We start from the raw sequence: 23,636 nt of genomic DNA on the forward strand, positions 1-23,636 counted from the left end.
ACTGTAGTTAGTTCTATACTTGTCCTGATGCGATCCGCCTAGAGTATAGCCGCCGTATTCTTATCTTTGTATAACTTTAGGCCTTCCCTGTCGAGGCTATTCCTTAGTTTTGAACGAGTAGATGCTATCAGTGGATATCTTTGTCACAAGACACGTGCAGAAATGAAGTTAAAAAAAATGAAGCTGGCCGGCAGGACGCGATAGCTGCTTGGATGTGGGCTGTCAAGCGACACAAGCTTTGTGAAGGATCTTAATCAATCAGAAGGCAGACTTAGATCCAAACCTAGCTTAGCGCCCTTATTTAATAAAGAACGAGATTATTCCTAAGAATAGTTGATTCAACGTCTGCATTTTCCAAACAAGGCTACTCAATCCATGCGAGCCTCTGACACACAGCTTATTGATGATTATCTTGCAAAAAAATTGATCTTTCCCAGACCAGATTCGCACAATGAAGCAGATGCGAGCTAAGTTCAGGATGATCCTGTAAGGTACTTTTCGCCCATCTAAAACTTGGAGAGAGTGTCCAGTGTTAAAGAGCGCAATAAGCTCTCGCGATTGTGTTTTTGGGCTTGTCGAGAAAAGTACGAAAGAGCCACAATCATTGTCACGTCGATGGATGACTTCATATCTGGTGTCTTGGACGGCAAACTGTTCTTTGTTCTGCAACACGGAATCCATGGAACAAAGGTATGAGATGATACAAGTCTCAAATCAACCTATGATCTTTGCGGATGATTGTGCTCAGAATAGTCTAGATTGGTGTGTTATGTCTTAGAAATCACTGCTAATTGGCGAGTGGGGAAGCCGCCCAGCCCTTTCTATCCTACATACAGATCTAAATCACCCTCAAAAAGTTTTCTAACGTGAAATGCGAAAGGACGTAATGTTGATCTGGTCGTCCGTGAGACTCTAGGCCCGAAGAGCACAGTGGACGGAAATATGAAGGCTGATTCAGGTCGGTCTTTGGTAGGTATGTGCGGACTGTTTTTCCTCTTCCTGGTCCTCGCTGTCATACTCGAGGCCGCCGTCGTCACTATAGCCGTACTGCGGGCATTGATGCATAGCCGTTCCAGGAAAGGCCTGCTGACAACCACTCCAATATCTCGCATCATTTTGTAATTGCTCATACGGTTCTCCATATGGACAAGCTGCCTTGTCGGGGATCGATTCTCCCGCTAGCGAGCGAGGAGTCGAATATGCTGATTGCAAATTTGGACTTGGCGCTCCGCTATATGGCCCAATCTGCGACATACCGCTGTATGCGTACTGAGCGTATGGGTTGTACACGGAAGGACCCGCTGCCCTGACAGCAGTCGCATGGGTCCCCTCGGCACCCCTCCTACGAAGTGAGTCGTTTTCCAACGTCACGTTCTGCAGCTGCTCGGAGAGAGATCTGTTCTCGGATGCAAGATGCCGTGTCTCAAGGCTCGTATGCAAGATGCGATCTTCCAGGGTTCTGATATGGCTTTCTCTTCGCTGGCGTAAAGCACGCTGCGCAATACGGTTCTGCTCACGTCGTCTTGCGCTGGTAGTGCTTGTGTTGCTTCCGCCGTGGGTCGAACTACTTCTACTTGACCTTCGATACCACTGAGAGGTGTCACCATCCGGACTTGCAGCTCCGTATTCGTACCTTTCATGCTCGCTACCACTGCCAGCAACTTCCATGTGCTGAAATGCTGCAGTGGTCGTGTAAGGGTTGCTCGTATTGTTGGCACTAATGTGTTGGGGATAAGCCTGTCTCGAATAATGAGAAGAGTAGCCTTGTTGGTCCATCGCTGCTTAATGAATTGACTCTGTTTGTGACTCATCTTCATGGAAGGCGGATGAACGGTTGATATAAGATTATGAGGGCGCTTGTGGAATTACAAGCACGTTACCGTATGCTAAATGGGGATCGCGGACTCGTGGAGATATCCAAGGGCTTGTAGACATATTTTCCGTTACTCCGTCACATCAGTAATCCACGCATTTCTATGTAAAGACGCCCAAATATGCGCGATGCCCTTAATCAAGATGGAGACCCGCGGAATAAGGATGGACCCAGGGAATGAGCTAAGCAGTTTTCCGAAATCCCAAGCCACTCCACGCAGATGTCATGAGCGATCGGCAACTGCTCCAGAACGCACAAGATCTTCTAGCGCCGTTCTAGCGTCGAAGCGTAAAAGTTGTGTGAAGGTAGATTAATAAGTCCGTTAATTGCCTGTTCAGGGGATAACGAAGCATTCCAAAAGCGGCCGGTTTCGTTCGTGGCGTCAGAACCGCAGAGCTTAGACAACCGCAGTTCGCAGCGACGACGTGACACGCTTTCCGGTCGCACTCATCATCCCGAAAATCGCGCTCCTTCTCTCAAGGCAAACCAGGCTATAGAGCCAATTGGCATTTTATTTAGAGTTCAAGACTGCCATCAGGCGCGCCAATTTTTCCTTGCTTACTGATCGCTGCAGGCTGCATATGCACCAATCGTCTTAGCGCCACGGACAGAGCTCGTTGCTCTTCGCCATAGTTAACTTGCCTATGATCAATGGCCCTTAGCTTGAAATATGATCACAATGACATATTACGCTATGATCACATCCAAGACACTATTTCCCAGCCAACTTCTAAGTACATTCATGGAGCGTCGTTTCGCTGGCGTACTGAGGGCAAGGGAAGCTCCCGGAGACTTTACATATTGTTATGGAGGAGGCCTTTATGAAAGCTTTGACGCACTGGATGCACTTAGGGCGTTGTTAAAGATAGAAGGATTTGAAGAGCGTGTAAGGTGGGGTCCGTTTTGTTAGAATATGTTATGTAGATTCCGTGCCTCGTCCAATATCCCAAGTAAAAGGTGGCCTCATTAGGTATCGAATCATGCCACAAGTAGCGTCTCTAAAATGGTCCTGAATTCAAAAGTCTTTCTTTTAAATACATATACAAAGGTATCTTTCCTTTTACATCCGTCGGCACCTTCATTATTTGATCAATGCGTTTTGGCTTACTAGATCATGTGGATACTTCTGATGATTAAGAGGCTCTAGAACGACTTCAATAGTCCGTAATTATCTGAAAGTGTGCCATTTTGTAGTCAAAGCCTGCAGTATTATGAACACCAGTGAGCTAGACTTGGCTTCTTGTTCGACAAGTCTAATTGTGCGCCTAGTACGTCGAATGAAAGAGAATCAACACATGGTCAGTACATGGTCAGAGGTTACCCGTTTTAATTTTTTTAGTAGCATTATCATATAAATGTGCGTCCTGAGCGACATTTCTGGCTGAGACAGCGAAAAAGAATCCATCCTAAGCCGTCGATTTTGAGAATCATTTATTATTTATTCCAATATCTTTCTTGACATTTCAAATGCACTTTTCATTTCACGCTGAATAGTCGTCATCACTCGATGAAGATACATTTCATATAGCAGCCAGGAAAATACGTCATTCCTTAAATTGGATTAGCCGGTGCTCGAAATTGGGTTCTGGTCTGTCAGGTCCTTGAATGCAGCACTTTGCTCGCTGTATTAACGAAAGGGTGAAGTAGAGAAAGCCTCTTCTTTTCTTTTTATATTAGAATTTCGAAAACTATTGATTTAAGATCAGAGAACAAACAGTAAGAGCCCAATGATGTATTCTTTTTCGAATGTGTCGTCCAGCATCTTCTTGGCCCTGCCGCGGCAAATTCATGTTGTTCGCCCTCTAATTGGTCTGCATGCAATTGAAGCCTATTGTTGCCGGTGTCATCGATTTGTTTTAAGAGCCATTTTGTACCACTGAGTCAAGTGAATTAACTTCACGATCTGACATCCGGTTCGGGTCTAGCTTCTCTCCGCGGTTCGATCAACTTTCAAATTAAGCTCAGCTCGCTTAAAACTTGGTGGCTAGTTTGACCACTTATGTGGCATAATGCGGCGCTGAGAATATGGGTCCGAGTTCCTCTCGGTTGCGACAAGGACCGATGTGCAGATATTACGCAGCATCCTTGCTCTGAACTCGTCATGGAGGGATGGTGTTCGACGAAGTACGATATCGGCTGACAAACAGAAATGCTGCTAACTCTGAAGAAAACGTTGCTGATCTTTCAGTGTGTTAAATGATTAAATGCTTCAATGGTCCTTGTTAGGACAGCAAACATGACGACACTGCTCATGATTCCAAGTATTTCTTTCCATACGGCCGGCAAAATTCCGTGCGCATCCAATGCAATGACACTGTTACCTGATGTGATATGTTTAGGGCAAAAAGAAATGTAACTTAGACGTTGCATGAGTCTTAGCCCATTAGACACACATGCATTTCATCGGGCTTAACCAAACTGTCCGAATATCGTGCCACTCTTTGGTCATCGAAAATACTGAGCCACACCTTGCGTTTGGGTGGGGTGAAAATAGTTCTTGCATAATGACCAAGATCACCCAAACCGAAAAGTACTTTAGAGTTTATCATATATGTGGCATCATTGAGCCTGCCCCATGCTCCAAGCCGCCTAAAAATACGGATTGCAGAGATGGTCCCCGGCTGTCAGCGGGAGGGTGCAGTCCGCATACAACAGCTAAGCCTCAGCGAATTTTTTCTTCAATTTGACTGCCACTGCGTGAACGTGAGTCCACGTGATCTCCAAAGAAATTCAAAAATGCTTTAGCGTATAATGAACGACGGACAACGTCTGCCAACTCCTAGAACATGAGGCAGTAGCGGTATCTAGGAGATCAAGTCCTTGTTTTAGCTGCAAGAGAGGATTCTACGGGCCTTCTGGAGCTTCTATCCTTTGCATTGGGACAAAACAAGCTTTCTTTAAGGGGGGTCGGCGATTCGGATTGGTGGTTAGTAAGACCATCAAGTGGCCCGACATTTATATGACGCATTGTACCATTGGCGCACATGAGCATTCTCCTAGTAATATGTAAGCTGTGTCTTGTACTTTTCTTTCTAGAACGAGCCAATGTGTGGGTCGACAATGGAAAACTCCGTTGAGGCCATTGGGAAATAGCCATTAATTGTCCGTCTTTGGTTAATCCCTCGTGGATATGTGCAGGATTTAGGGGAAACCGTGCAACTTTCTCATACTTGATCCTTAAAGATGCTGAAACGAAGCTGACAATGCGTCGTTTTCGCCATGCATCAAACGGTTCGCCGTGTCAGCGTTCGCTTATCAGCCTCCAGCGTTGAACCAAGAAAAAGTAGGGAAATAATTAAGATCCACCAGTGCAATTCCAGCGTGGCTAACTTCCAGGGTTACGTGCGAAGCAAAATTGGTTCCGAAAGGCCGAAGAAAGAGTACGAGGGTTGAGAGAGCTCACCGGGCGTTTGTGAACTGTAGCTAAAGGAAAAAATTTTCATTGAAACACGCAAGTTGCGGATGATATATGCGTTAGCACCCCTGATTTTTGAATTGCGCCCGTTATCGTTGGGGGCAATTGCAGCTTTGGATTGAAGACGACGATGGAAAATTTGTTGATTCGCTACGCATGTGGGCAAGTTCCACAGAGCAGTGATCGCAATTATGCCGACATTCGACATCAGAAGCTGGTTCTCTGCTTATTATCCTCGAACCATGCAAGGACTGTAAGTTGGATTCCAATCGGGTTAAGTTCGAGTGCAATGACCAAACGGCTTGGGCTCCTGGATATCTTGACGGTCGCACTGATGGTCTGGAGACGTGGCTGTCCGTCTAGAACCGGCAGTGAAAAAGTAACACTGTTCATCTTGTTATTATTTACAAGCAGGATTAGGGAAGAACAAAGAAGGCCGGTGAGTTCTCATGAACTTGGTGCCGGTCAGATTGATTTCAAGATTCAACAACCAAGCTTGGGAAGGACGCCGGACGTTGAAGACCGCCAGGAGTTGGATGAACGAGGCTCTTCAAAGGACCTCAAGGTCTGAAACCTAAATGTGGTGCATAGTGTAGCTCTCCAGGATTTCGGAATAAGCTCAGCTTGCTGTCAAGAACCCGCTAGCGCATGAAAGCGACACTTGTATTGCTTGCGACCTAGGTCTTTGAGACTTGCTAAGATGTACTGAGAATCAGATGGAATTGCCCACACATATGTAGTTCTCAAAGCTCATTTACAAGACAGCCGCGACATCATGAAGAAGACATAGGGGAAGGTCTTCACAGGCCGACTTCAAAAATCACCACGCTTTTCCAGGAGCAGTCCGGCCGACTGGAGATATTTCCTCCAATGAACGCAGATTGTGCGCAATCAGTGTGTTATCGAAGGCCGCAGCCGCTCACGAACAAGAGGATGTTTCGACTGACGGGCGGTGGTGGAAAAGCGAGAGCGATGACGGAGACGGCGACGATCCAGGCTCAGCCCTTTCTTGGTTTCAGGGGATCGCCTGCGCTAAGCCGTGTTAGGCAAGACTCTCGAAGACAGCCAAAGCCACGCAGCGCGGAACCTGAAAGTCGACAGCGATTCTCCTGATGCTCTCCATCATTCCACCTATTTTTCTCTCAATTCGTGACTGCCGTTGACCGTATCACCATCGGCAACAGCTGCGAGAAGTTCTACTCGGATACAGTGCTGAGCACCTGTTTTTCACGCTGGTCTCTCCGTAATCGACATCCGCTGGCACACACTGCGCTCTCTCTCTTGTCCGCCGTCGCGATCTTCTGCCCGCCTTCTTCGTGGCGGTCTCCTCTTGTCTTGACGTTCTTTGCGATCAGAGACACACGTACTCAACATGAGGATACGAAGGAGAACACCAATTCTGCTGCTGGCTCTCCCTGCCATAGTCGCGTCCCTAGCCGTTGACCCCAACTCCAAGGCCGGTCTCGTTGACCGTTTGTCCTCAGAAGATGCTCCAGAGCCACAAAGAGCCAATGCGCTCATTCCACCAAAGCTTGACAAGGGCACCAAGGATGCACCGGTTGACGGTCTCGACGGCAAGCCGCACGCCGGTCCTTTCGTGTATGACACAAAGGAGAAAACAAAGTTGGAGTCGAAGATTGAGGACTTATCGGGTTCAAGATCTAGTAGTGAAATCGATAAGGCGAGGGAAGAGGGATGGGAGATCCCCGAGAGAGTCGACAGCGTCATGACAGATAGAGAGGGTGAGAAGAAAGCAGCAGGAGCGTTGGACGGTACGGAAGGAGGCGTGACGGAGAAGACACGGAACAAGTTGACTAAAGGAGATGAAAAGGAAAAGAAACCAGAGGGCCCTAAAGAGGTGCTAGAGCACCACGAACATGAGAAAGAGAAGGTCATGCAAGGTGGAAAGGATACCGCCTTGACGAAATCGTCGAAGTCGTCCAGCAAGGATGAGAAAAAGGAAAAGAGTGAAAAAGGCATTGGTGGCCTAGAAGTAAGTGTGCAGCATGTCTCTCTTCATAGGCCGTGAGGGCTGACAAGATACCAGAAACCGGTAGATCTGCCTGACAAGCCCCACGACATTCCTCATCCAAAGCCAAACAGCTACTCTGAGTCGCCGAGCAGCAAGCACTCAATACCGCATTCCAAATCCGACTCAGACGTTGGCCTCGAGCAAGAAGCCACTGGTGTCATCCAGCCATTTCACTCCTTTGTTCTTTCATTGACCATGATTCTGGTTTCTGAGATTGGCGACAAGACCTTCCTCGTCGCTGCGCTCATGGCCATGCGCCATCCCCGAACTCTGGTCTTCAGCGCCGCATTTGGCGCTCTCGTCGTCATGACCGTGCTCAGTGCGGTGCTTGGACACGCAGTCCCAACCCTGATTCCCGAACGGCTGACCCACTTCGCCGCTGCGATTCTCTTCTTGATCTTCGGCGCCAAGATGCTGAGAGAAGGACTTGCAATGGATCCCAACGAGGGTGTCGGCGAAGAGATGAAGGAGGTCGAAATGGAGCTTGAGGAAAAGGAGCATGACATGGCGCGGAGAAACTCCAAGCGACGATCGTCGAATGCCATTACTCCTTATGCGCTCGAGTCTGGCCGGGGCAGGCGCTCTCGGAGCGACTCACGTCTTCCTGCACCTCCACGATCGCCGTCCGGATCGCCAGCGCGGTCGCCATCGCCTTCAGGTTCTAGACTCAGTGGTATTCTAGACGGACTGACCAATCTGTCCAGCTTGCTGTTTAGCCCAGCATGGGTGCAAACTTTTGTCATGACTTTCCTCGGAGAGTGGGGGGATAGAAGTCAGATTGCAACTATCGCCATGGCCGCTGGTAATGACTACTGGTGGGTTACGCTAGGCGCTCTGGTGGGACACGCGTGTTGTACCGGGGTTGCCGTCGTCGGAGGAAAAGCTATTGCTGGGAGGGTCAGCTTGCGCGTTGGTATGTCTCACTTCTACAATCACACTATCTTGTTTCAACTACTAACATCGGTTCAGTGACTCTCGGAGGAGCAATCGCCTTCCTCGTGTTTGGATTCATCTATCTTGCGGAGGCCATGGCGCATTCATAGAATTTCTTGCTATTCTTGTGTTTCTACGGCTTGTATAATTCTTTCTGCATATTCGAACGGCATGCTAGGTGTTTGGATGAAAAGCGTGTAAGCCTCGACCGGTAGCTGAACGGGTAAAAAGGAGAGGCAAGTGTATGGTCTCTATCCTACGAGAAAGGAATTGGTGTAATTGCCAATAATAAGCAACGCACCTGGTGCAAAGAGCCAGGACCATTCTGATAGATCATCAATTGACGCTTTCCTTTTCTTTCTCTCAAGTGTGTTGTACATCACGTGTTAGACCAGACATTGTGTTGGCCAGAAGTACCCGCAAGAAACTCTTGTGCTGGATTTCGCCTGCCATGCTGCTCTCTCGGCATCAGTATATCCAAATTCCTTCAAAATAGCGCCGTCGTCCCAACCCTCACATCATCGTCCGTTCACTTCGTCTGCCCTAGATTGACGCGAATGAGCCAACAATCTTCGCCAACGTCTACGCTGGATCGAAGCTATGGAACAACTAAAATCGACGCGACAGAGTAGAGTTCCGCGATGCCAAGTCAGAGGACAGCAAAGCTAACATTCATCCGATCATTGCCAAACGACTTGATCACAATGATGCTGTCCACGGAATCAGTCGCAAGAATCGGTCACAGTTTTGACGGCGGTCTATCGATCTTTGACGGCGAGCCTATGTCGACTGTGCTGAACCAGGGATACGAATCTGGCGCGTCTTCAGGCACGTTTCCGCTGAATCTCGGGGCGCGCTTCTCAAGGAAGCTCTCGATCCCCTCTAGGTTGTCCTTCTTGCCGTACAGTCCATGGATGATCTTCGAATCGAGTAGATGGGTGGCTTCCGCGCTGTCGGGCCCGCGGTACATGAGGTCGCGGCACATCTTGTTTGACACGATGGACGTGTTTTTGACGATGGCGTCCGCGAGCTCGAGAGCTCGCGCCACGGTCGCTTCTGGCGTGGGCAGCAACTCGTTGAAGAGATGGCCAAAGTGCGGCGAGTTCGCAGGATACACGGCGCCAGTCGACGTCAGGTACAGGGCTTTCGAGTGGCCGATGAGACGGGGGAGGAAGAACGACGAGCACGCCTCCATCACGAGACCGCGCTGAGTGAACACAAATCCGACCTTCGCCTTCTCGTACGCGACCCTTATGACGCTGGGTAAAGTCATGGTGATTCCAACACCCACTGCAGCCCCATTGATGGCGCAGATCGTGGGCTTGCTGCAGCGGTGAATAGCCAGCACGGTTCGTCCGCCGCTGAAATTTGAACCCGTTAGCGAAGCAGCCAGGATGCATCTCTCTACTGGTTCGACCTACGAGTCTCTATGATCTACTTCACGCTCCTTTATCACGTTCTTCGTTCGCCCAGACGCGTCCCTTGCGCCTGGAAATCCAACCTCAAGGTCAAAGCCCGCGCAAAACGCTTTCCCTCTGCCGGTCAGGACGACACAGCGGACTCTAGCGTCCTTGTCAAACCAACCGTACACCAGCTCTAGTTCCTCGCGCGTGTAATCTGTGAACGCGTTCATCTTTTGTGGCCTGTCCAGGTAGACGACCACAATCGGGGTTACTTCGACCGACTCCTTTGGATAATGCTCAATGCTGATGTCGTTGAACCGCAGGGTCGCATACGACCGAGGGATTCCCGAAGATGGTTGCGCCATTATGTTTGGAACCTGTTATCGCTATACCTTGAGTTCAAGGAATCTTTTCTCCCCAGAGATTGGTTTGATACCACGATACGTTGCGGCGTAAGACGTTCCGTGCTAGATCGTCAACCCCACAGCCGAGAGATACCGAGGCATGAGAAACTCGTTTCATCTGTCATTCATGGTCGATGCCATGCACAATTGCAATTAAAAGTCATATTTTAACCTGAGGTTCTCTTATGTGAATACAAGATCAATTTGAGGGATTTGTTGAGAGCCCCAGTCGTCTCCTTTGATTTCCAAAGCCCTACCGACCAGCTTGCTTGATCGGTCAGACTATGAACGTTTGCGGGATCCTAGCCACGTTCTCGACCTCCCGAATCTATCATGCGCGCACAGAACGCGAGCACGAACAGTATCAATCAGAGTAGGTGCAAATAGATGCGCGAGTCTTGCATGTGAAGCGTCATTGCTCGTGAATCTATGACAGGATGAGCCAATTCATATCAACGTAGGATCTCAGTCCGATATCGTAGTTGGATCCGTCTCTTCGACAGGCCTCACCAATTAAAGACATGCAAGCGTCCGCGAGATGTTAATGGCCGGTAACTGTGATAACTATCTCGTCAAAGGAACAAGAGACGTGGAGGTCTTGTTTTATTTTGGTGTTTGCAAAGTAGATGTTGTGTATAAAGTGTACCAATTACAAGTGTTTCCCAACGGTCCAGCTCTGCAAGAACTCCAGTGATCTCTTGTCTAGAGTTGGTTCCGTAGCTTCAAGCGCCTGTTCAAGATGCCTTTGTTGCAGATTGACCACCTCTACATTGTTCGGAGCGGCAACAGCCTCCGTGGCACAGAGCATACCTGCTGCATCGCAAAGTGCGGCCACGTCCGCGCCCGAAAACCGCCCCGTAGCAGACATCTTGTCGGCAATGGTCTCTAATTCTAAATCGCCCGGTTTGCTGCCCATCAGCTCAGTCCGCATCTTCAGGATTTGCAATATAGCTTCGCGATTTGGAGGTCCCACATAAAGCGTCGTCCCCAGGCGGCCAGGGCGTAACAAAGCGGGATCTATGGCGTCCGGCCGATTCGTAGCAGCTAACACGAGCACTCTTGCTACGTCCTCGACTCCGTCCATCTCGTTCAAAAGCGTCGCGACTGTGTTCAATCCTTCGTGGCCTCCACCTCCCTCTCTATTGGGCGCGATGCTGTCTATCTCGTCGAAGAAAATGATGCTCGGGCTGGCCTCCCTTGCCTTTCTAAATATTTCTCTGATTTTGTACTCTGACTCTCCCACGTACTTGCTCACCAGTTCCGGTCCTTTTACGGCGATGAAGTTCAGTCCGGATTCCGTGGCCAACGCTTTGGCTGTCATTGTCTTGGAGCAGCCGGGCGGTCCGTACAAGAGGATACCATAGGAGGGTCTCAAGTTCAGGCGTGAGACCACGTCGGGATGCTTGAGAGGGAGTTCTACGGCTTCCCAAAGCTTTGACTTGACATGGGAAGAGCCGGCGATATCAGACCAGTACACACGAGGAACTTCGATGTACAGTTCGTCCATGAGCGAGGGATGAATATGACGGAGAGCGTTTTGAAAGTCTTCTCTAGTCAAGGTACTTGGCAGATGGTAAGTTTGGTCGGACATCGCGGGCAGCGTCTCTGAGTTAGATTTCTGTGGATTAGTCTTTTCTTTCATGCTCCGCAGCTCTGCTGATTCAAAGGCCGCGAAACAAAGCGCTTGCAGATCAGCGGCAGTAAAGGCATGCGTCTTCTCAGCAACATACTGCAGCACCGCGTCATCGGCAAGGCCCGCCGCAAGATGACCTAGGATCATCCGTCTCGATTTCTGCGTTGGGCTTGGCAGTTCGATCTTTTTCATGAAGCAAGAGACTAGTTTTTGCTCTACGTCAATCGGGCGCCTGGCCGCTGCTACAACCTGGACCTTTGTACCCTTGAGCTCTGTAATGTGCTTGATAAGATGGTGGCCGTGTGTATCAGACTCAGCTTGTCTTCCCGCGATCATGTGTAGGTCATCGAGAATCAGCAAGCTTGGCTGGGTTCCCATGGCTTCTGAGAACGCATTGGATATTGCTGATCGGCTTTTACTAGCCGTTGAATTCAGGTCTGATGGGCCCAAATGCACAGTTTTCCTCCAACCGGAGGACTTCGATAGCTGTTCCAAGATAATAGATTTTCCGGTGCCTAGACACGCAGTCAGTCGTCTGCTTACAAAATTCACGAAATTTGCACCTACCAGTTGGTCCGTGGAGAAGAATAGGAACGCAGCCGGCAAGGTGCTCATACCGCTGCTCAACCTGTCGGTTAACCCTCCGAATACATTTTGAGAGCTCGCTCAGCTGTTCTTCAAGGCCAGGTAGACCAGTGAAGCGAGGATCAACAACAATGTTTTCCTTCGCCGAAGGATCTGTTTTAATTGTTTCGAGGGTGGAAGCGCTGGTCTCGATCCTGCTATAACCGGCTTCAAAGCGAGGAGGTATTGCAAGGTTACCATTTCCGAGATCGTCGCTGTTTTCGACGGTCACAACGGTAAGGATTTTTTTCTTGACGGTGCTGAACCCGTATGTTGGACATACAGTGAAGGCAGCTCCGGCAATAATACCGGGCAACTGTCCTGTCAATTGGAAGTATTAATCATTGCTATTCTCGAGGCCAGAACAACCGCAGATATCTTACGTAGTGCGATTTCCACCCAATCTATCGAGTCTCCCGAGTAGCCAGAGTCTCCCTCGGCGAGCGTAAGGCACTTAATTTTTGGCTGCACGCCTTCGTACTTGGAGATGGAGCACTTGTCGCTCAGATCCAAGTTCATGTAATTCCTGAGCTTGGGATGCATCTTTACATACGAGTTATTTCCCTGGGATTTTACAGTATCGGTCGAGAGATATGCAACACCAACGCCACCCTTTCCTGTTGAATGAGATATCACTTTGATAGCATCTCCGGCTTTCAGACCCTCAGCAGCAAGATCGTCTTTCTTCATTTCGATGCGCAACAAGGTCTCCAGCCCGTCTCTTGTCACCGCCGGCGGGCGCACGCTGTATATTTTTGAAGACATGGTGCAGTGTTGAAATTCTTCTCGAATGTGTTTCCAGCAAGGTCTGCATTCTTTCTTGCCGAATCTTGGGTGGCTGGAATAACCTTTCAATCTCTCTTAGCCCGAAGAAAATCCATATGTTTGCCCAAAGAGGACGTACGGATGCGGTGGGATCAGAAAGGTAGTTGCTGCCTTGTTGCCTTGCCAATGGTGAACACCGTGAACATGTCGAACCATCATCCAAGGGTCGAAAAAAAGATCAATTGGTCACTTGTCAAGCAGAGGGCCTAGCAACAGCGAGACCATTCTCATACCGCTTGCGGGCGGCTCTCTCGATCAGGTCCTTACTCTGGGTCAAGTCACGATTGTTGCTTAGGGAGCACTGTCTCTTCCGAGAAGATCCATCGAGAACCCATTGACCAATCCACCCCGTTGCTGGCTCTCTCATCCAGCTCAATCACAATGCCAACGGACCCCACGCTGTTCACGCAGACGGGACCCACAGCAACGTCCAAAGCCCCATACAAAGGCACGAGGATACCAATTGAGCCCGCGCCTCCCAATGAAACTCCGTCTCAGAAAGTAGCGCGGCTCCGCGCTGCCGCACAACGGGCAAAACTTGCGCAAGGATCGACGTGGGACCGCGTGGTACATCGGGGAAGGATATGGGCCGATAGAGCGCATAGAATTACGGCGACTGGTCTGATAGGCTTTTCAGGTGAGACGCCTCTGCTCATTCATGCTAAACGCGTGTGATCTAACGCTCCGGGAACAACAGTCCTGTTCGGCATGTACACAGCCTTTTGCCTCGGGGATATGATCATGTACAACCGGCGGAAGCGCACGGAATTCTATGCCGTGATGGAAAAGCTGCGCGCTGATGAATACGCAAAGGCAGTGGAAGCCCAGTCAAGGGGGCAGGCAACGGACGACCAGATATTGCTCATCAACCAGGAGCAGATGCGATTTGAGCAGATGCGCCTGGACCAGGAAAGGAAAGAGAAGGGCGTGTGGCGCAGGTTGAAGGAGAGCATCGTAGGCACAGAAGCGTACGAAGAGCAGAAAGGCGGCAAGTTGGGCCTCGGCAGGAAGAAGGAGGAGACGGTCGGAGAGGCCGTGTCAGACCTTTTGGCATCAAGAGACGAAAAGTTGCAGATGGGCACGCAGAAGCTGGAGTCAGCGCATCCTCCCGCCGGCGGTCCGCTGGATCAGCTGGGCCAGCAGACAGCGGACACAGTGTCGAAGACGTCAAAGAGCTGGACGAGTTGGATTACAGGACGGTGATGACAGCAACTGTCCATTGAACCCTGCCATATGTCCTTGTTTGTGGATGCTGTTTGGCATGGTGGCTCGCTTGTTCATTATTTCTATGCTTGTTTTTCCGTCCTCCTCCACCTAGAAGAGCATTCGGCGGCGTCTTTGCATACATCAAACCATATGTCTACTCCGGTTGGAAGTGGCCTTGTACCAAAAAATTGTACATATAGATGAAAACGCCCTTCAATAATAAACAAAAACGCCATGTCCAGGTCCCGTTGCATGCTCCATTAGCCTATCCAGGTCGTGTGTCATGGACAATGGGTATCTTCAACTCATGATTCGTCGGCACCAGCGTGATGTTCGCTCACTCCGACTCCGCTGACGGGCATGTACATCCTCCTTTCCCTGACTCTCTCCGCCCAAGTTTCTACCCAGGGTCGAATCGCCGCGTAGACGAGCAGTCCCGTCGTTGCGAAGATGAAGATGAACACCACAGCCTCGTCCTTGGCAGAGTCTCTTTGGAAACACGTCGTGACCACGTCTTCTTCCTTGGCCGTCTTGCAGATGGGGAGATTGTAATCGAGGCAGAACTTGCGGTTGCAGTCGTTACACGTGCCCGGATGCGACTTGGGCTCGGACTTGGACGCGGAGCTGTCTTTGGACGACGTCCCGGAGAGAGCGATTATGGTTGAATTACCGAAACAGGTGCATTTGCAAAACGACGTGGGGGCTGGAAGAAGTTTCGAACGTTAGCATGTCGATGCAACGACGGCGGATAGGAAGGACGGCTGCGGCTTACACGCTGCGAGGCTTTGTGACAGCAGGGACAACAGCGCTAATAGGAAGGGAAGCGCCCACTTTGCGCTGAGCATGGCGGGCAGAGGACTGCTTATGTAGATGTGCGTCCGTTGTCACCGAAGGCGTGCGACAGCGGAGGGAAGTCGATGTATTACAGTACATGGCAGAAGCTCAGGTGCCAAATCCCCGGTCGTTGTGACGCACTGTGCACCGTCTCCGCACCACGAAGTCGCAAGGTCGCTACAGCACCACCTTCAGCCTCCTCACGTGCCCGGCTCCGTCTGTCGAACGTTGACGGTCGAAAGTAGACGCTGTTTCCTGGACACGTTTCTGCTCTCGAGAACCGATCGCATGCTCGTCCGGTGTACTTTGCGCTCGTAACCGCGCAGGGCCACGGGATTGTATCTACTTTGCTTGACCTGGCGATTACGATGGAAACGGCAAGCAACTCAAATGGCGGTTCAAACTGTGGCCAGGTGTCGACAGTCGGACCCAATGATTCCGAAGGAACAGGGCAGATGCCAGATATTGATCGGATACTGGCAGAACTGGCGGGCTATTCTGCATCAAAAGGGGCCATCCAACAAGCACCGGTAACGGCTGGCACACAGGCTGCGGAATCGTGGCCTTCCCACGATGTGCCTCAACATGCAGGCCTAAACTCGGTTTCCGGATACAGTTCGCAAACCTCTCAAGTATCGCAGGTGTCTGCGGTTGCTCTGCCGCCTGCCCAACCCCATCCACCATTAGTCGATCCCTCTACCATCTTCGAATGGCCTCAAGCTCTCCGATGCGTCAACAAGCTGTCAGCCAGCAACCCTCAGTTCGGCCCAAAGATCAAACAGGTATCACTCATTTCGTTCCTTCCTTTTCCCCTTTGCCTTTGTACTCTACCTCCTGTTCACGAGCAACGGATCATTTGCAATGGCGAACAAGAAATTGACCGTGCCGGGTTTAGATGATTGTCGATCAGGACAACAACGTCAAGCAATGGTGGCAGAATCGAAATGGTATCATTGCTAATCAGAAGACGAGAAATGAGGGGATTCGGGGGCTGAATGCCATGTTGTGAGTTTGCGTGATTTAGCTGCACTTTGACACGTTCAGGTCTCATAACGGGAACAGAAAAGGTGTGGGCGGTCAACTCAAGCCAGAACCTGTGAGCAATGGCTGGAACCATCTCGTTAAAGCTGTTTTAACGCCCCTCTTAGACTCCCGAGGAAAACAAAGCTGAACTTGACCGTTTCGATCTCAAAGTGTACAATGCGTCGCAACAGATGGCTAAAGCACACGCCGCAACGCTCAAGGCTCTAGGCGTGCCTTTCTTTGGAGTCGACCCGAAGCATATCGTTGCAAACGAATTGCAACAGGCAGCCGCCTCGAGGAATCCGCTCAGTGAGGCGAAGATTACAGAGAAGGAGCTGCTTGACTTGCAAAGAAAGATGTTACAGTACTTAGAGGACCTATACAGGGATTAAAAAGGAAAATATTGCGAAGTCTGATATCCTAGATGTGAAGCGTTGATTTGGGGTGGCGAGAGACCATATCGAGATTCGATTTCATCTTGTGGTCATGATCTTGACTTAAAAAGAGATCTCAACACGTGGAAAGAGTCGGCCGGCAGATGATGCGCCCAAAAAAAGATGCGCCATTCTCTCTCTAAATTGGGACTCCAAATCTCAGTGGCGATTCAGAAAGTGGCTCGTCTAACTGACCTGGATCTTGGCCATGGACTGTGAATCGTTGCAAGGGAAATTACCTGAGGGAAACCGCTGTCTCACTTAAGAGTTTCCACGCCTCGAGGCAGTAGAATCTCACAGTAGCAACTCTACGATGATCGATTACAGTGCAAGCCTGTTCATGTTCTTGTGGTTGTACATATGTATTTGTCAACTTCAAGACACATGCACCTCGTTTGTAACGCCATAGTCATCATTTTCGTCACTCCTCTTGAATCTACCCAACAGCAATTTTCGCTTATAGACAAACAGATGTCTCACATTTGTGTCCAATTGTTGAGCAAACCGCCCCGAATCCGGAGATTTCCAACTTTTGCCTTGGCAACGGGAATGTAGTGATAAGTCTGCTGACCGCACTGTTGTGAATTGGACAATAGCACATCTACTATTGATTACTTTGTTGCACTCTCTTTGCCTTTTTGCTTTCCATCTTCTTCAAAATCCACAGCAAACTCGCATAGATCTCGAAAAGAGGACAGCCGCTATTATCCAGAGTATTGCTGCCCTTCGTGAGCTCAGTCCAGCAAACGCCTCGAGCAGTAAGTGATCAGCATTGATGGAACTTTTGGCGATATTACACAAAGGCTCGAGAATGAAAAAGCCAGAGATGGGATCGACAATTCTTGTGCTTGTTGGAGCTGGCGCTGCGCTCGTCAGCGCCGTCACAGAGCGAGCAACTATTTCCGAAAGTAAGTTTGAGTGTGTCGTAGGCTTCGTCCCGCCAAGAGAAAGGATTGACTGAAGCAATCGACGCAAACATCGCACTTGAAGTGGCTGCGAATGGGGCGACACGCTTTGTGGATGCAAGCGTTGGTGGTTCCACTACTTCACTCTTTCAGTTCACATTGCATGCGCTAACAAGCTAATCCAGTTGATGTAGTCACTGGCACTTTTGAGCTGGGAACTGCAAGTATGAGTGTACAAGGCAAGCCTGTAGTCTTGCTATGGGCGTGAAGTTTCGAAGTCATGCTGACAACGTATAGGATCCCACACAGTCTCTTTGTTGTCGGCCAGCATCGTTTCTGCGTCGACCTCCCTCGGTAGGTCTGGGCCTCAACTTGTGATTATCTCATGCAAGAATCGACTCATCAAATGCTAGTTGCCTCAAAAGCTTCGGGAGTCGAGACGACTGGTCCTTTTGGAGAATCCGTGGGTCAAGATCAATCCGGTTCTGATACGGTCAGCGTCCAAGGCGTCACAACCATTCGGTGCACATCATATTATCCCATGCCTGCCTCTGCCTCTGTTCTTTACGGAAATGTTACTTCAGCTGCTCGTGACGGCTGTTCCTCAAAGTCTAGCATCTGTTCTCCTACAACCTCGTCCTCTGAAGGCATGATCTTTGCCCAGTCAACGAGTACCGACTCTGCTCACCCCTCTGGCGGTGCTATCCCTTCATCAAATGTAAATGACACTGCCCTTTCAGGTCCTTACCCTTCAATGACTGGGACCAGCACTTTGTTCCCCACTGCCATCGCCGCTACGACCACTTTATCATCTTGCAACATCACCACAGCTACCGTGGTTACGACCGAGTCTCGTACGTTCACCAAGACCGTTGTCAGTTCCACTAGCGATCTCACTGACTTGGACCCTTCTCTTCCCACGGGCACTTTGGTTTCACTTTCGAATACTGCCGCCGCGGCCGGTTTCAACAGGTTCAAGATCGCTCTGTTTGTATTTGGTTTCATCAGTCTGATACTTTAAAGTCAGCACAACGGGCAAATGGCTGAACCCTTACAGTATCCTGAATGAATACGAATCAGGATATATTTATTTAGCCTAACGTTCTAAAGATACTGCAGCGATGTCTAATGCGTAACCCGCTTGACGTATTCTTGCCAAGCCTTGAAAAGTCACAACTCTGGGTCTTGTCGCTCGAAATCAAGCCAGGCGTTAAGAATGGTTGCGACTCTAGACCTCCGACCGCTGTATTTAGCTAAATTGCATGCTATTCAAACATTTACAATATCAAGACTTCAATCTTAAGGTAGAGGTAAAGTGGGAGTCAAGATAAACATCGTCTAGGCAAAGGTTCTTAATTTCGAAGGGCTGATGCTCTTGACTCCAGCAAACGCGTGATGAGATCTCGCCGCCTAAATGTTGAACCAAATTTGGTTTCTTCGTATAGGCGGTCTGTAGACAGACATTGTTTATTATTGCCTTTTTGATTCATTCAGAATCCCAGATGGTTACCCGGCCTGCCAAAGGTCACTAGCCAGTTTTGACATGTGCAAGGTACTAAGTAACCGGAGAAATGAGAGTTCAAGTAAGCAAGCTCCTGAGGCTAGAAATACTGACTGAATTGCAAAAGCCAGGCAAGCAATCATGACCTTGATTTTATATGTTCTTCAGCGGAATTCGCCGATCTTAATTATATAATATACCCGGTGACTTCACGGTCTGCTTGAATCATCTTCATGAGCTTGCTTCAAAGCCTCGAAATGTGTTCTGAAGACCACAGAGGACGAAGGCAACATCCAAACAAAAGTGACTTCGCTGCATCGCCCCAACCCCAATGCAAGTATAAAAGGTCGTGGTTCAGGGCCCGTCAGAACATATGGTCCACTTAGTCGGATAAGTGGAAGAAGGTCCCATAGCGACCACAAAATCTTTCATCAACGGTAGCATGCATGAAGCTCTGCTATACATTGATCCACTACTCTTATTCCCCACCTTTGGTGTTCCTGGGACTATTACTTGCATAGTCAGAAAGACTTCGGGCATCGCAGCATCGAGGCCGTACGATGAGATCTTTTCGCGTGGACCCATGAGTGAGTTGGACAAGAGCATGGAAATAGGCGGTGACCGAATAATGTATCGCACTACTCGTCCATTTGCCAGGCATACTTCAGCTCCTCCATGTCCTTCTTTCTGTTGCGCGCTTCAAACCACTTGCTCTCAAATCCGTTGCTTCTGTCCACCCCGTCCCATCGGTAGCCGGGTCGGATACCAAACCGATTTGGTGCGAAGCTACCCTGGTACAGAGGTCGACCGCTTTTGCTCTTTTTATTTCTGCGCTTTGCAGCTGTGTCGATAAACTGCGCAGCCGGGTCGTTCCACCGCTCCGCTTCCTTCAATTCCTCATTCAGCTCGGCGTCGTCGGCACCCCGAGCGAAGGTCATGTACTTGGCATCCTTCAGCTTCTGTAGACGTTCTTCCTTCATGGCCCGCTGGGCATCTCCTCTGGCCGCCTCAGCTTCTTCGCGCTTCTTCGCTTCTGCCTCCTCGGCTTTCCGCCGTGCTTCGGCCCTCTTCATCGCTATGTTTATGATCCGGCCACTAGCATCTCGGTAGATTGTGCCGCCTTCTTTGCCGCCAGCGATACCGGCCTCCTCCATTGCCTCCTTCATACGCCGCCGTTCCTCACGTTTCATTCTCTCCGCCGCAGCCGCAACATCCTTCGAACTTTGCAAACCGGCTTTGGTTCCACTATCGGTGTAACCCTCCATGGCTTGTAGATCTTCAGCGTCACCTTCTATAACAGGTGCGTCTTCGGCGTCCTTGGCTCTCTCACGGTTCTCCCGCGCGGTCTCTGCGATGATTCGGTCCGCCTCCGCCTGCTCAGAGTCCCTTGGTGGTGCTACGCCTACCCGGGTCCAGCCGGAGGTTTTCTTTTTTCGGAACTCAGAGGTCTTGCCAGCAACGTAGGGCATGCCATCGTCGTCATCGTCGTTGTCCTTTCTGCCGAAACTCCCCCAGCCAGCGTCGTCGTCGGCGATGGTTAGACCTGCGACGTCATCTTCCGGAGCTGTTTTTCGCTTTCGCTTCTTCGATTTTTTCTCCGGCTTTGAATCTGCCGTCAAGTAGTTTTTTGCCAGATAGTCTGCGAGGGACATGGCTTTGCTGCCTTTGGGAATTATCTGTATGAATGATGCTGTCGCAAATGTCGTTTGCTTGCGGAGTTTCCGGATTGGAAAAACGTGGTGGTCTGTGCATCTGGAAATCCACTCGTCTTCGAGCTTACTTCGCGCATCATTCACGGATCTTTTTGCTCCTGCAAACAATTCTACTGAACTAGTGCCCCAAGCCATTGATGCTTCAACTGCGGTGTTTAGCACCGCTGAGTTTCCAGTCCTCGCAATGGCAGCTCCAGGCAGTTCTGCGTCTACCACCAGAGCTCCGCCATCTCGCTCTGCGACCCTTCTCAACTTTGAATTCGCCGCTGTCCCATCCTCAGAACGGTAGTCAAGATGACAACCCCGATGAAGGAGGGCATATCAGGACTAGCCTGCAGAAGAGAGATGGACGCGTTTCGAAAAACACTTTGCCGCCCTCGAAGACGGAGGAGCGGAAACATAAACGAGGGCACAAAATCGAGACACGGGTACAATCGATAAACGCGGGACATCAGCAACTGTCCAGTGTTAGTATAGGCGACCGTAAGATAAACGGCATGCATAGCACAAACACCACAATAAGTCGAGATGGGAAGAACAGGGAGGGTACAACGAATGCCGGGAAGGCGAGAACAAACAGAACAAAGAACTCTCAAGGACGCGACCCTGGGACACATCCTCGGAGGAGCCCATCACGGCAAATAAGCAACAGTAATGGACTAAACAACAAATCGGGCAGCCAATTGTTCTCGGGCCATGCTGAAGCCAAGGCCAGACCACGACTTCCGACCCGTCCCAAAGACAAGTTGTTGAAGAACTCCAATGGTGTATCAGATGCACCGGCGACTCGGAAGCGCTCTCGACCGCTCAAGGATGCGTCGAGCGGATCAGCCGAATCATGGCTTGACGATCAAGGACCTGCTAAAACCTCAATGGTGAAAAACGAGTCGTTCCAAAAAAAAACTCCGCCGCTCCGGCGTCCGACTTCAAAACAACGCCCACATTTTCCCTCTAAACGCACTGAAGATCAATCTGCCCTTGCTACTAGTAATCAACAGTTGCCGAGTGGACCTGAAGTTGCCGATAACGATGCTGAATCGAAAGACTCAAAGCCATCACCTTTAACAACTGAGTTTGCTGATGGCAGCGGGCCTGTCCATGCTCATAATAAACATCTCGACACTTTCCCAGACGCGTCCATTCTATCGGACCTGAAACGGCAAATTGAAGAGCTGACCAGCTTGCTCAAAGCCCAAGCGGCTCAACAACGACAAACGCAGTCCGGCGGAGCGCTATCTCAGGTGATTGAGAAGGCAAGCGATCTCGTAGCAAAACTCAGACATTCGGATACGCAAGAATCTACTGTGGAAGCAGGGGACAGGCGGTACCAGGCCACTCGGAAGGAACATGAGAAAAATGCGTCATTGCCGCATGGGGACGAATTCAAGGTTGGGCAGGACGCTGTGAATCAGTCTACCGAGCTATCGAAACCCGAAGGTGGATTGGTAAAGGTTCGCGAAGCAACCAATGACGGCGTCGAGTCAGCGCGAAGCACCACTTCCACAAACGATGATGATGTCGGGTCTCTGTACGAACAACTGTTCCCTGAAGAGTCGCAGCCGTACCAGCATCGTCCATCTGCAGACGCAGAGGTTCCTCGCGTTCCAATCTCAGATGTCGCTGACCCAGCCCTCTCTCCCAGCGCCAAGCCAAGAGCTCAGCCAAAAAGCGAGCAGCTGGCCTCCCTGTACGATGCCCAGCAGGATCGCACGAAGACGGTGCTCGTTCTCCGCGGAGCGTCCAAGTCTCTGACTGAAGACGACTTCCGGCGGGCTGTGCCGCGAGGCAAGCACATCCAAGAGTGGACGCTGCGGGGGGAGTACGAGCGGGTGATACCCGTGCGGGACTTCTGGACGCTTGAGCGCACAGGCGACTACTACATCGTGTTTAAGTACGCTGCGGCGGCAGAGGCGTTTCTGCAGCATGCCAGGCGAGTGTTCAGTCTCATGAGCGCGCACACGCCGGACAGCCTGCTGAGTCCTCTCCGGCCGGCACCGCGTGGCCTGTTGGGCGACGAGATCGAGGACGAGGTGCAGCTTGTGCGGAACTTCACGCTGTTCACGCCCAGCATGGGATTCCCGCTCGAGCGGGCGCGTAAGGGGATCAAGAGCGAGGTCCTGCGCCGAGGTGGCTACCCACAGGCGCTGTCTGGCAGCCTGACGCCCGAAACGCCGCAGGTCCTGCTCGAAATGGACGGCGGCAACATGCCCAACTGGTTTCAGGTCCGTGACGCTATCGCTCGCGACGGCAACCGCCGCGGCACGCCCTGGACACTGCTGCCGGGCGAGCTTGGCATCCGCCGGCTGGAGATGAAGCGGCCCGGCAGCGAAGACTCGGGCGCCGACGGCCGCGACGGCGAGCATGACGGCGACGTGGACGACGCGGTGCTGCTAGCCCAGGATAGGGTTAGACAGGGCCGCAACGGCCAGCGCTGGCTCGTCGCCTTCACGGAGCGGCACGAGGCCCAGCGCTTCGCCCGCACCTGGCACATGCGCCCCTTTCCCTGGGTGGACGCCGAGCTGCGGCGCGACCTCATCTACAAGGGCGTCACGCGCGTCAAGGCAGAACTCCTGTGGTGATAGTTTGAAGGGTGACAAAGCAGGCGGACAATGGGAGGGCACACAAGCGCCTTCGGCAGGCTTGGGACGAGCCAACCACAGTCCAATTTATGAAAACCCCCTTTTTCATTTTTTTTCACCCTTCCTTTTCCTCTTCTCTCCAGGCCCCTTTCTAACCCAACGTCCCCCCCCCCCCCCTCCCCCCCCCCTTCTTCTTCTCACCAGGCCGAGGCATAACTAGCCGCGTCGAACCTTTTGTACATAGCAAAGAAAATAAATAAAAAAAAGGGAAAGAAAGAAATGTCGCCGAACGTGTACTAT

General features: G+C 50.7%; 10 protein-coding genes across 11 annotated transcripts; 5 read left to right on the forward strand and 5 right to left on the reverse strand.

The window, feature by feature from the left end:
- Positions 1 to 783: 783 nt before the first annotated feature.
- PV09_08593 (uncharacterized protein) lies at positions 784 to 2,155 on the reverse strand. Its single transcript, XM_016362515.1, has one exon. It carries the CDS (start codon positions 1,774 to 1,776, stop codon positions 955 to 957), a length of 822 nt encoding a protein of 273 aa, XP_016209657.1. The 5' UTR covers positions 1,777 to 2,155; the 3' UTR covers positions 784 to 954.
- Positions 2,156 to 6,398: 4,243 nt separating this feature from the next.
- PV09_08594 (uncharacterized protein) lies at positions 6,399 to 8,615 on the forward strand. The gene is made up of 3 exons (XM_016362516.1): positions 6,399 to 7,281; positions 7,336 to 8,233; positions 8,290 to 8,615. Exons 1-3 carry the CDS (start codon positions 6,661 to 6,663, stop codon positions 8,361 to 8,363), a joined length of 1,593 nt encoding a protein of 530 aa, XP_016209658.1. The 5' UTR covers positions 6,399 to 6,660; the 3' UTR covers positions 8,364 to 8,615.
- PV09_08595 (uncharacterized protein) lies at positions 8,429 to 10,344 on the reverse strand. The gene is made up of 2 exons (XM_016362517.1): positions 9,675 to 10,344; positions 8,429 to 9,614 (listed from the first exon to the last, which is right to left on the reverse strand). The coding sequence occupies exons 1-2, from the start codon at positions 10,019 to 10,021 to the stop codon at positions 8,993 to 8,995; spliced, it is 969 nt and encodes a 322-aa protein (XP_016209659.1). The 5' UTR covers positions 10,022 to 10,344; the 3' UTR covers positions 8,429 to 8,992.
- Positions 10,345 to 10,537: 193 nt separating this feature from the next.
- Positions 10,538 to 13,183, reverse strand: PV09_08596. Of its 2 annotated transcripts, XM_016362518.1 has the most exons (3): positions 12,701 to 13,183; positions 12,261 to 12,638; positions 10,538 to 12,208 (listed from the first exon to the last, which is right to left on the reverse strand). In XM_016362518.1, exons 1-3 carry the CDS (start codon positions 13,080 to 13,082, stop codon positions 10,710 to 10,712), a joined length of 2,259 nt encoding a protein of 752 aa, XP_016209660.1. In that variant the 5' UTR covers positions 13,083 to 13,183; the 3' UTR covers positions 10,538 to 10,709. The 2 variants fall into 2 exon arrangements, with proteins under 2 accessions (XP_016209660.1, XP_016209661.1); XM_016362519.1 differs by lacking the exon at positions 12,701 to 13,183 and having other exon boundaries at positions 12,261 to 12,659.
- Positions 13,184 to 13,314: 131 nt separating this feature from the next.
- On the forward strand, positions 13,315 to 14,619 carry PV09_08597 (uncharacterized protein). Its single transcript, XM_016362520.1, has 2 exons — positions 13,315 to 13,779; positions 13,840 to 14,619. The coding sequence occupies exons 1-2, from the start codon at positions 13,524 to 13,526 to the stop codon at positions 14,343 to 14,345; spliced, it is 762 nt and encodes a 253-aa protein (XP_016209662.1). The 5' UTR covers positions 13,315 to 13,523; the 3' UTR covers positions 14,346 to 14,619.
- PV09_08598 (uncharacterized protein) lies at positions 14,371 to 15,272 on the reverse strand. Its single transcript, XM_016362521.1, has 2 exons — positions 15,121 to 15,272; positions 14,371 to 15,051 (listed from the first exon to the last, which is right to left on the reverse strand). The coding sequence occupies exons 1-2, from the start codon at positions 15,191 to 15,193 to the stop codon at positions 14,654 to 14,656; spliced, it is 471 nt and encodes a 156-aa protein (XP_016209663.1). The 5' UTR covers positions 15,194 to 15,272; the 3' UTR covers positions 14,371 to 14,653.
- An 82-nt stretch (positions 15,273 to 15,354) lies between these two features.
- PV09_08599 (uncharacterized protein) lies at positions 15,355 to 17,211 on the forward strand. The gene is made up of 4 exons (XM_016362522.1): positions 15,355 to 15,964; positions 16,078 to 16,187; positions 16,245 to 16,278; positions 16,331 to 17,211. Exons 1-4 carry the CDS (start codon positions 15,551 to 15,553, stop codon positions 16,595 to 16,597), a joined length of 825 nt encoding a protein of 274 aa, XP_016209664.1. The 5' UTR covers positions 15,355 to 15,550; the 3' UTR covers positions 16,598 to 17,211.
- Positions 17,212 to 17,465: 254 nt separating this feature from the next.
- Positions 17,466 to 18,565, forward strand: PV09_08600 (uncharacterized protein; the record flags this gene model as incomplete). Its single annotated transcript, XM_016362523.1, has 4 exons — positions 17,466 to 17,547; positions 17,730 to 17,768; positions 17,842 to 17,898; positions 17,958 to 18,565. The coding sequence occupies 4 exons, from the start codon at positions 17,466 to 17,468 to the stop codon at positions 18,563 to 18,565; spliced, it is 786 nt and encodes a 261-aa protein (XP_016209665.1).
- Positions 18,566 to 19,174: 609 nt separating this feature from the next.
- PV09_08601 (uncharacterized protein) lies at positions 19,175 to 20,724 on the reverse strand. The gene has a single exon (XM_016362524.1). It carries the CDS (start codon positions 20,695 to 20,697, stop codon positions 19,684 to 19,686), a length of 1,014 nt encoding a protein of 337 aa, XP_016209666.1. The 5' UTR covers positions 20,698 to 20,724; the 3' UTR covers positions 19,175 to 19,683.
- Positions 20,725 to 20,864: 140 nt separating this feature from the next.
- PV09_08602 (uncharacterized protein) lies at positions 20,865 to 23,502 on the forward strand. Its single transcript, XM_016362525.1, has one exon. The coding sequence runs from the start codon at positions 20,895 to 20,897 to the stop codon at positions 23,334 to 23,336; it is 2,442 nt and encodes an 813-aa protein (XP_016209667.1). The 5' UTR covers positions 20,865 to 20,894; the 3' UTR covers positions 23,337 to 23,502.
- The last annotated feature ends 134 nt before the right edge of the window (positions 23,503 to 23,636 follow it).

This window comes from Verruconis gallopava, assembly GCF_000836295.1.
Source record: "Verruconis gallopava strain CBS 43764 unplaced genomic scaffold supercont1.43, whole genome shotgun sequence".
Taxonomy (NCBI): Eukaryota; Fungi; Ascomycota; class Dothideomycetes; order Venturiales; family Sympoventuriaceae; genus Verruconis; species Verruconis gallopava.

Excerpts from the sequence above, each read along its gene's own strand:
- PV09_08595 (XM_016362517.1), bottom strand. The coding sequence starts at position 10,021 with ATGGCGCAACCATCTTCGGGAATCCCTCGGTCGTATGCGACCCTGCGG. Across the intron at positions 9,615-9,674 it reads GAAGTAGATCATAGAGACTC|CGGCGGACGAACCGTGCTGG; the intron begins GTAGGTCGAACC and ends TTCAAATTTCAG.
- PV09_08602 (XM_016362525.1), top strand. The coding sequence starts at position 20,895 with ATGCTTCAACTGCGGTGTTTAGCACCGCTGAGTTTCCAGTCCTCGCAA.
- PV09_08596 (XM_016362518.1), bottom strand. The coding sequence starts at position 13,082 with ATGTCTTCAAAAATATACAGCGTGCGCCCGCCGGCGGTGACAAGAGAC. Across the intron at positions 12,639-12,700 it reads TTGGGTGGAAATCGCACTAC|GACAGTTGCCCGGTATTATT; the intron begins GTAAGATATCTG and ends TCCAATTGACAG. Across the intron at positions 12,209-12,260 it reads TCTTCTCCACGGACCAACTG|GCACCGGAAAATCTATTATC; the intron begins GTAGGTGCAAAT and ends CTGCGTGTCTAG.
- PV09_08601 (XM_016362524.1), bottom strand. The coding sequence starts at position 20,697 with ATGTCCCTCGCAGACTATCTGGCAAAAAACTACTTGACGGCAGATTCA.
- PV09_08597 (XM_016362520.1), top strand. The coding sequence starts at position 13,524 with ATGCCAACGGACCCCACGCTGTTCACGCAGACGGGACCCACAGCAACG. Across the intron at positions 13,780-13,839 it reads TGGTCTGATAGGCTTTTCAG|TCCTGTTCGGCATGTACACA; the intron begins GTGAGACGCCTC and ends CGGGAACAACAG.
- PV09_08594 (XM_016362516.1), top strand. The coding sequence starts at position 6,661 with ATGAGGATACGAAGGAGAACACCAATTCTGCTGCTGGCTCTCCCTGCC. Across the intron at positions 7,282-7,335 it reads AAGGCATTGGTGGCCTAGAA|AAACCGGTAGATCTGCCTGA; the intron begins GTAAGTGTGCAG and ends ACAAGATACCAG. Across the intron at positions 8,234-8,289 it reads GAGGGTCAGCTTGCGCGTTG|TGACTCTCGGAGGAGCAATC; the intron begins GTATGTCTCACT and ends ACATCGGTTCAG.
- PV09_08593 (XM_016362515.1), bottom strand. The coding sequence starts at position 1,776 with ATGGACCAACAAGGCTACTCTTCTCATTATTCGAGACAGGCTTATCCC.
- PV09_08599 (XM_016362522.1), top strand. The coding sequence starts at position 15,551 with ATGGAAACGGCAAGCAACTCAAATGGCGGTTCAAACTGTGGCCAGGTG. Across the intron at positions 15,965-16,077 it reads TCGGCCCAAAGATCAAACAG|ATGATTGTCGATCAGGACAA; the intron begins GTATCACTCATT and ends TGCCGGGTTTAG. Across the intron at positions 16,188-16,244 it reads CGGGGGCTGAATGCCATGTT|AAAAGGTGTGGGCGGTCAAC; the intron begins GTGAGTTTGCGT and ends TAACGGGAACAG.
- PV09_08598 (XM_016362521.1), bottom strand. The coding sequence starts at position 15,193 with ATGCTCAGCGCAAAGTGGGCGCTTCCCTTCCTATTAGCGCTGTTGTCC. Across the intron at positions 15,052-15,120 it reads GTCACAAAGCCTCGCAGCGT|CCCCCACGTCGTTTTGCAAA; the intron begins GTAAGCCGCAGC and ends AACTTCTTCCAG.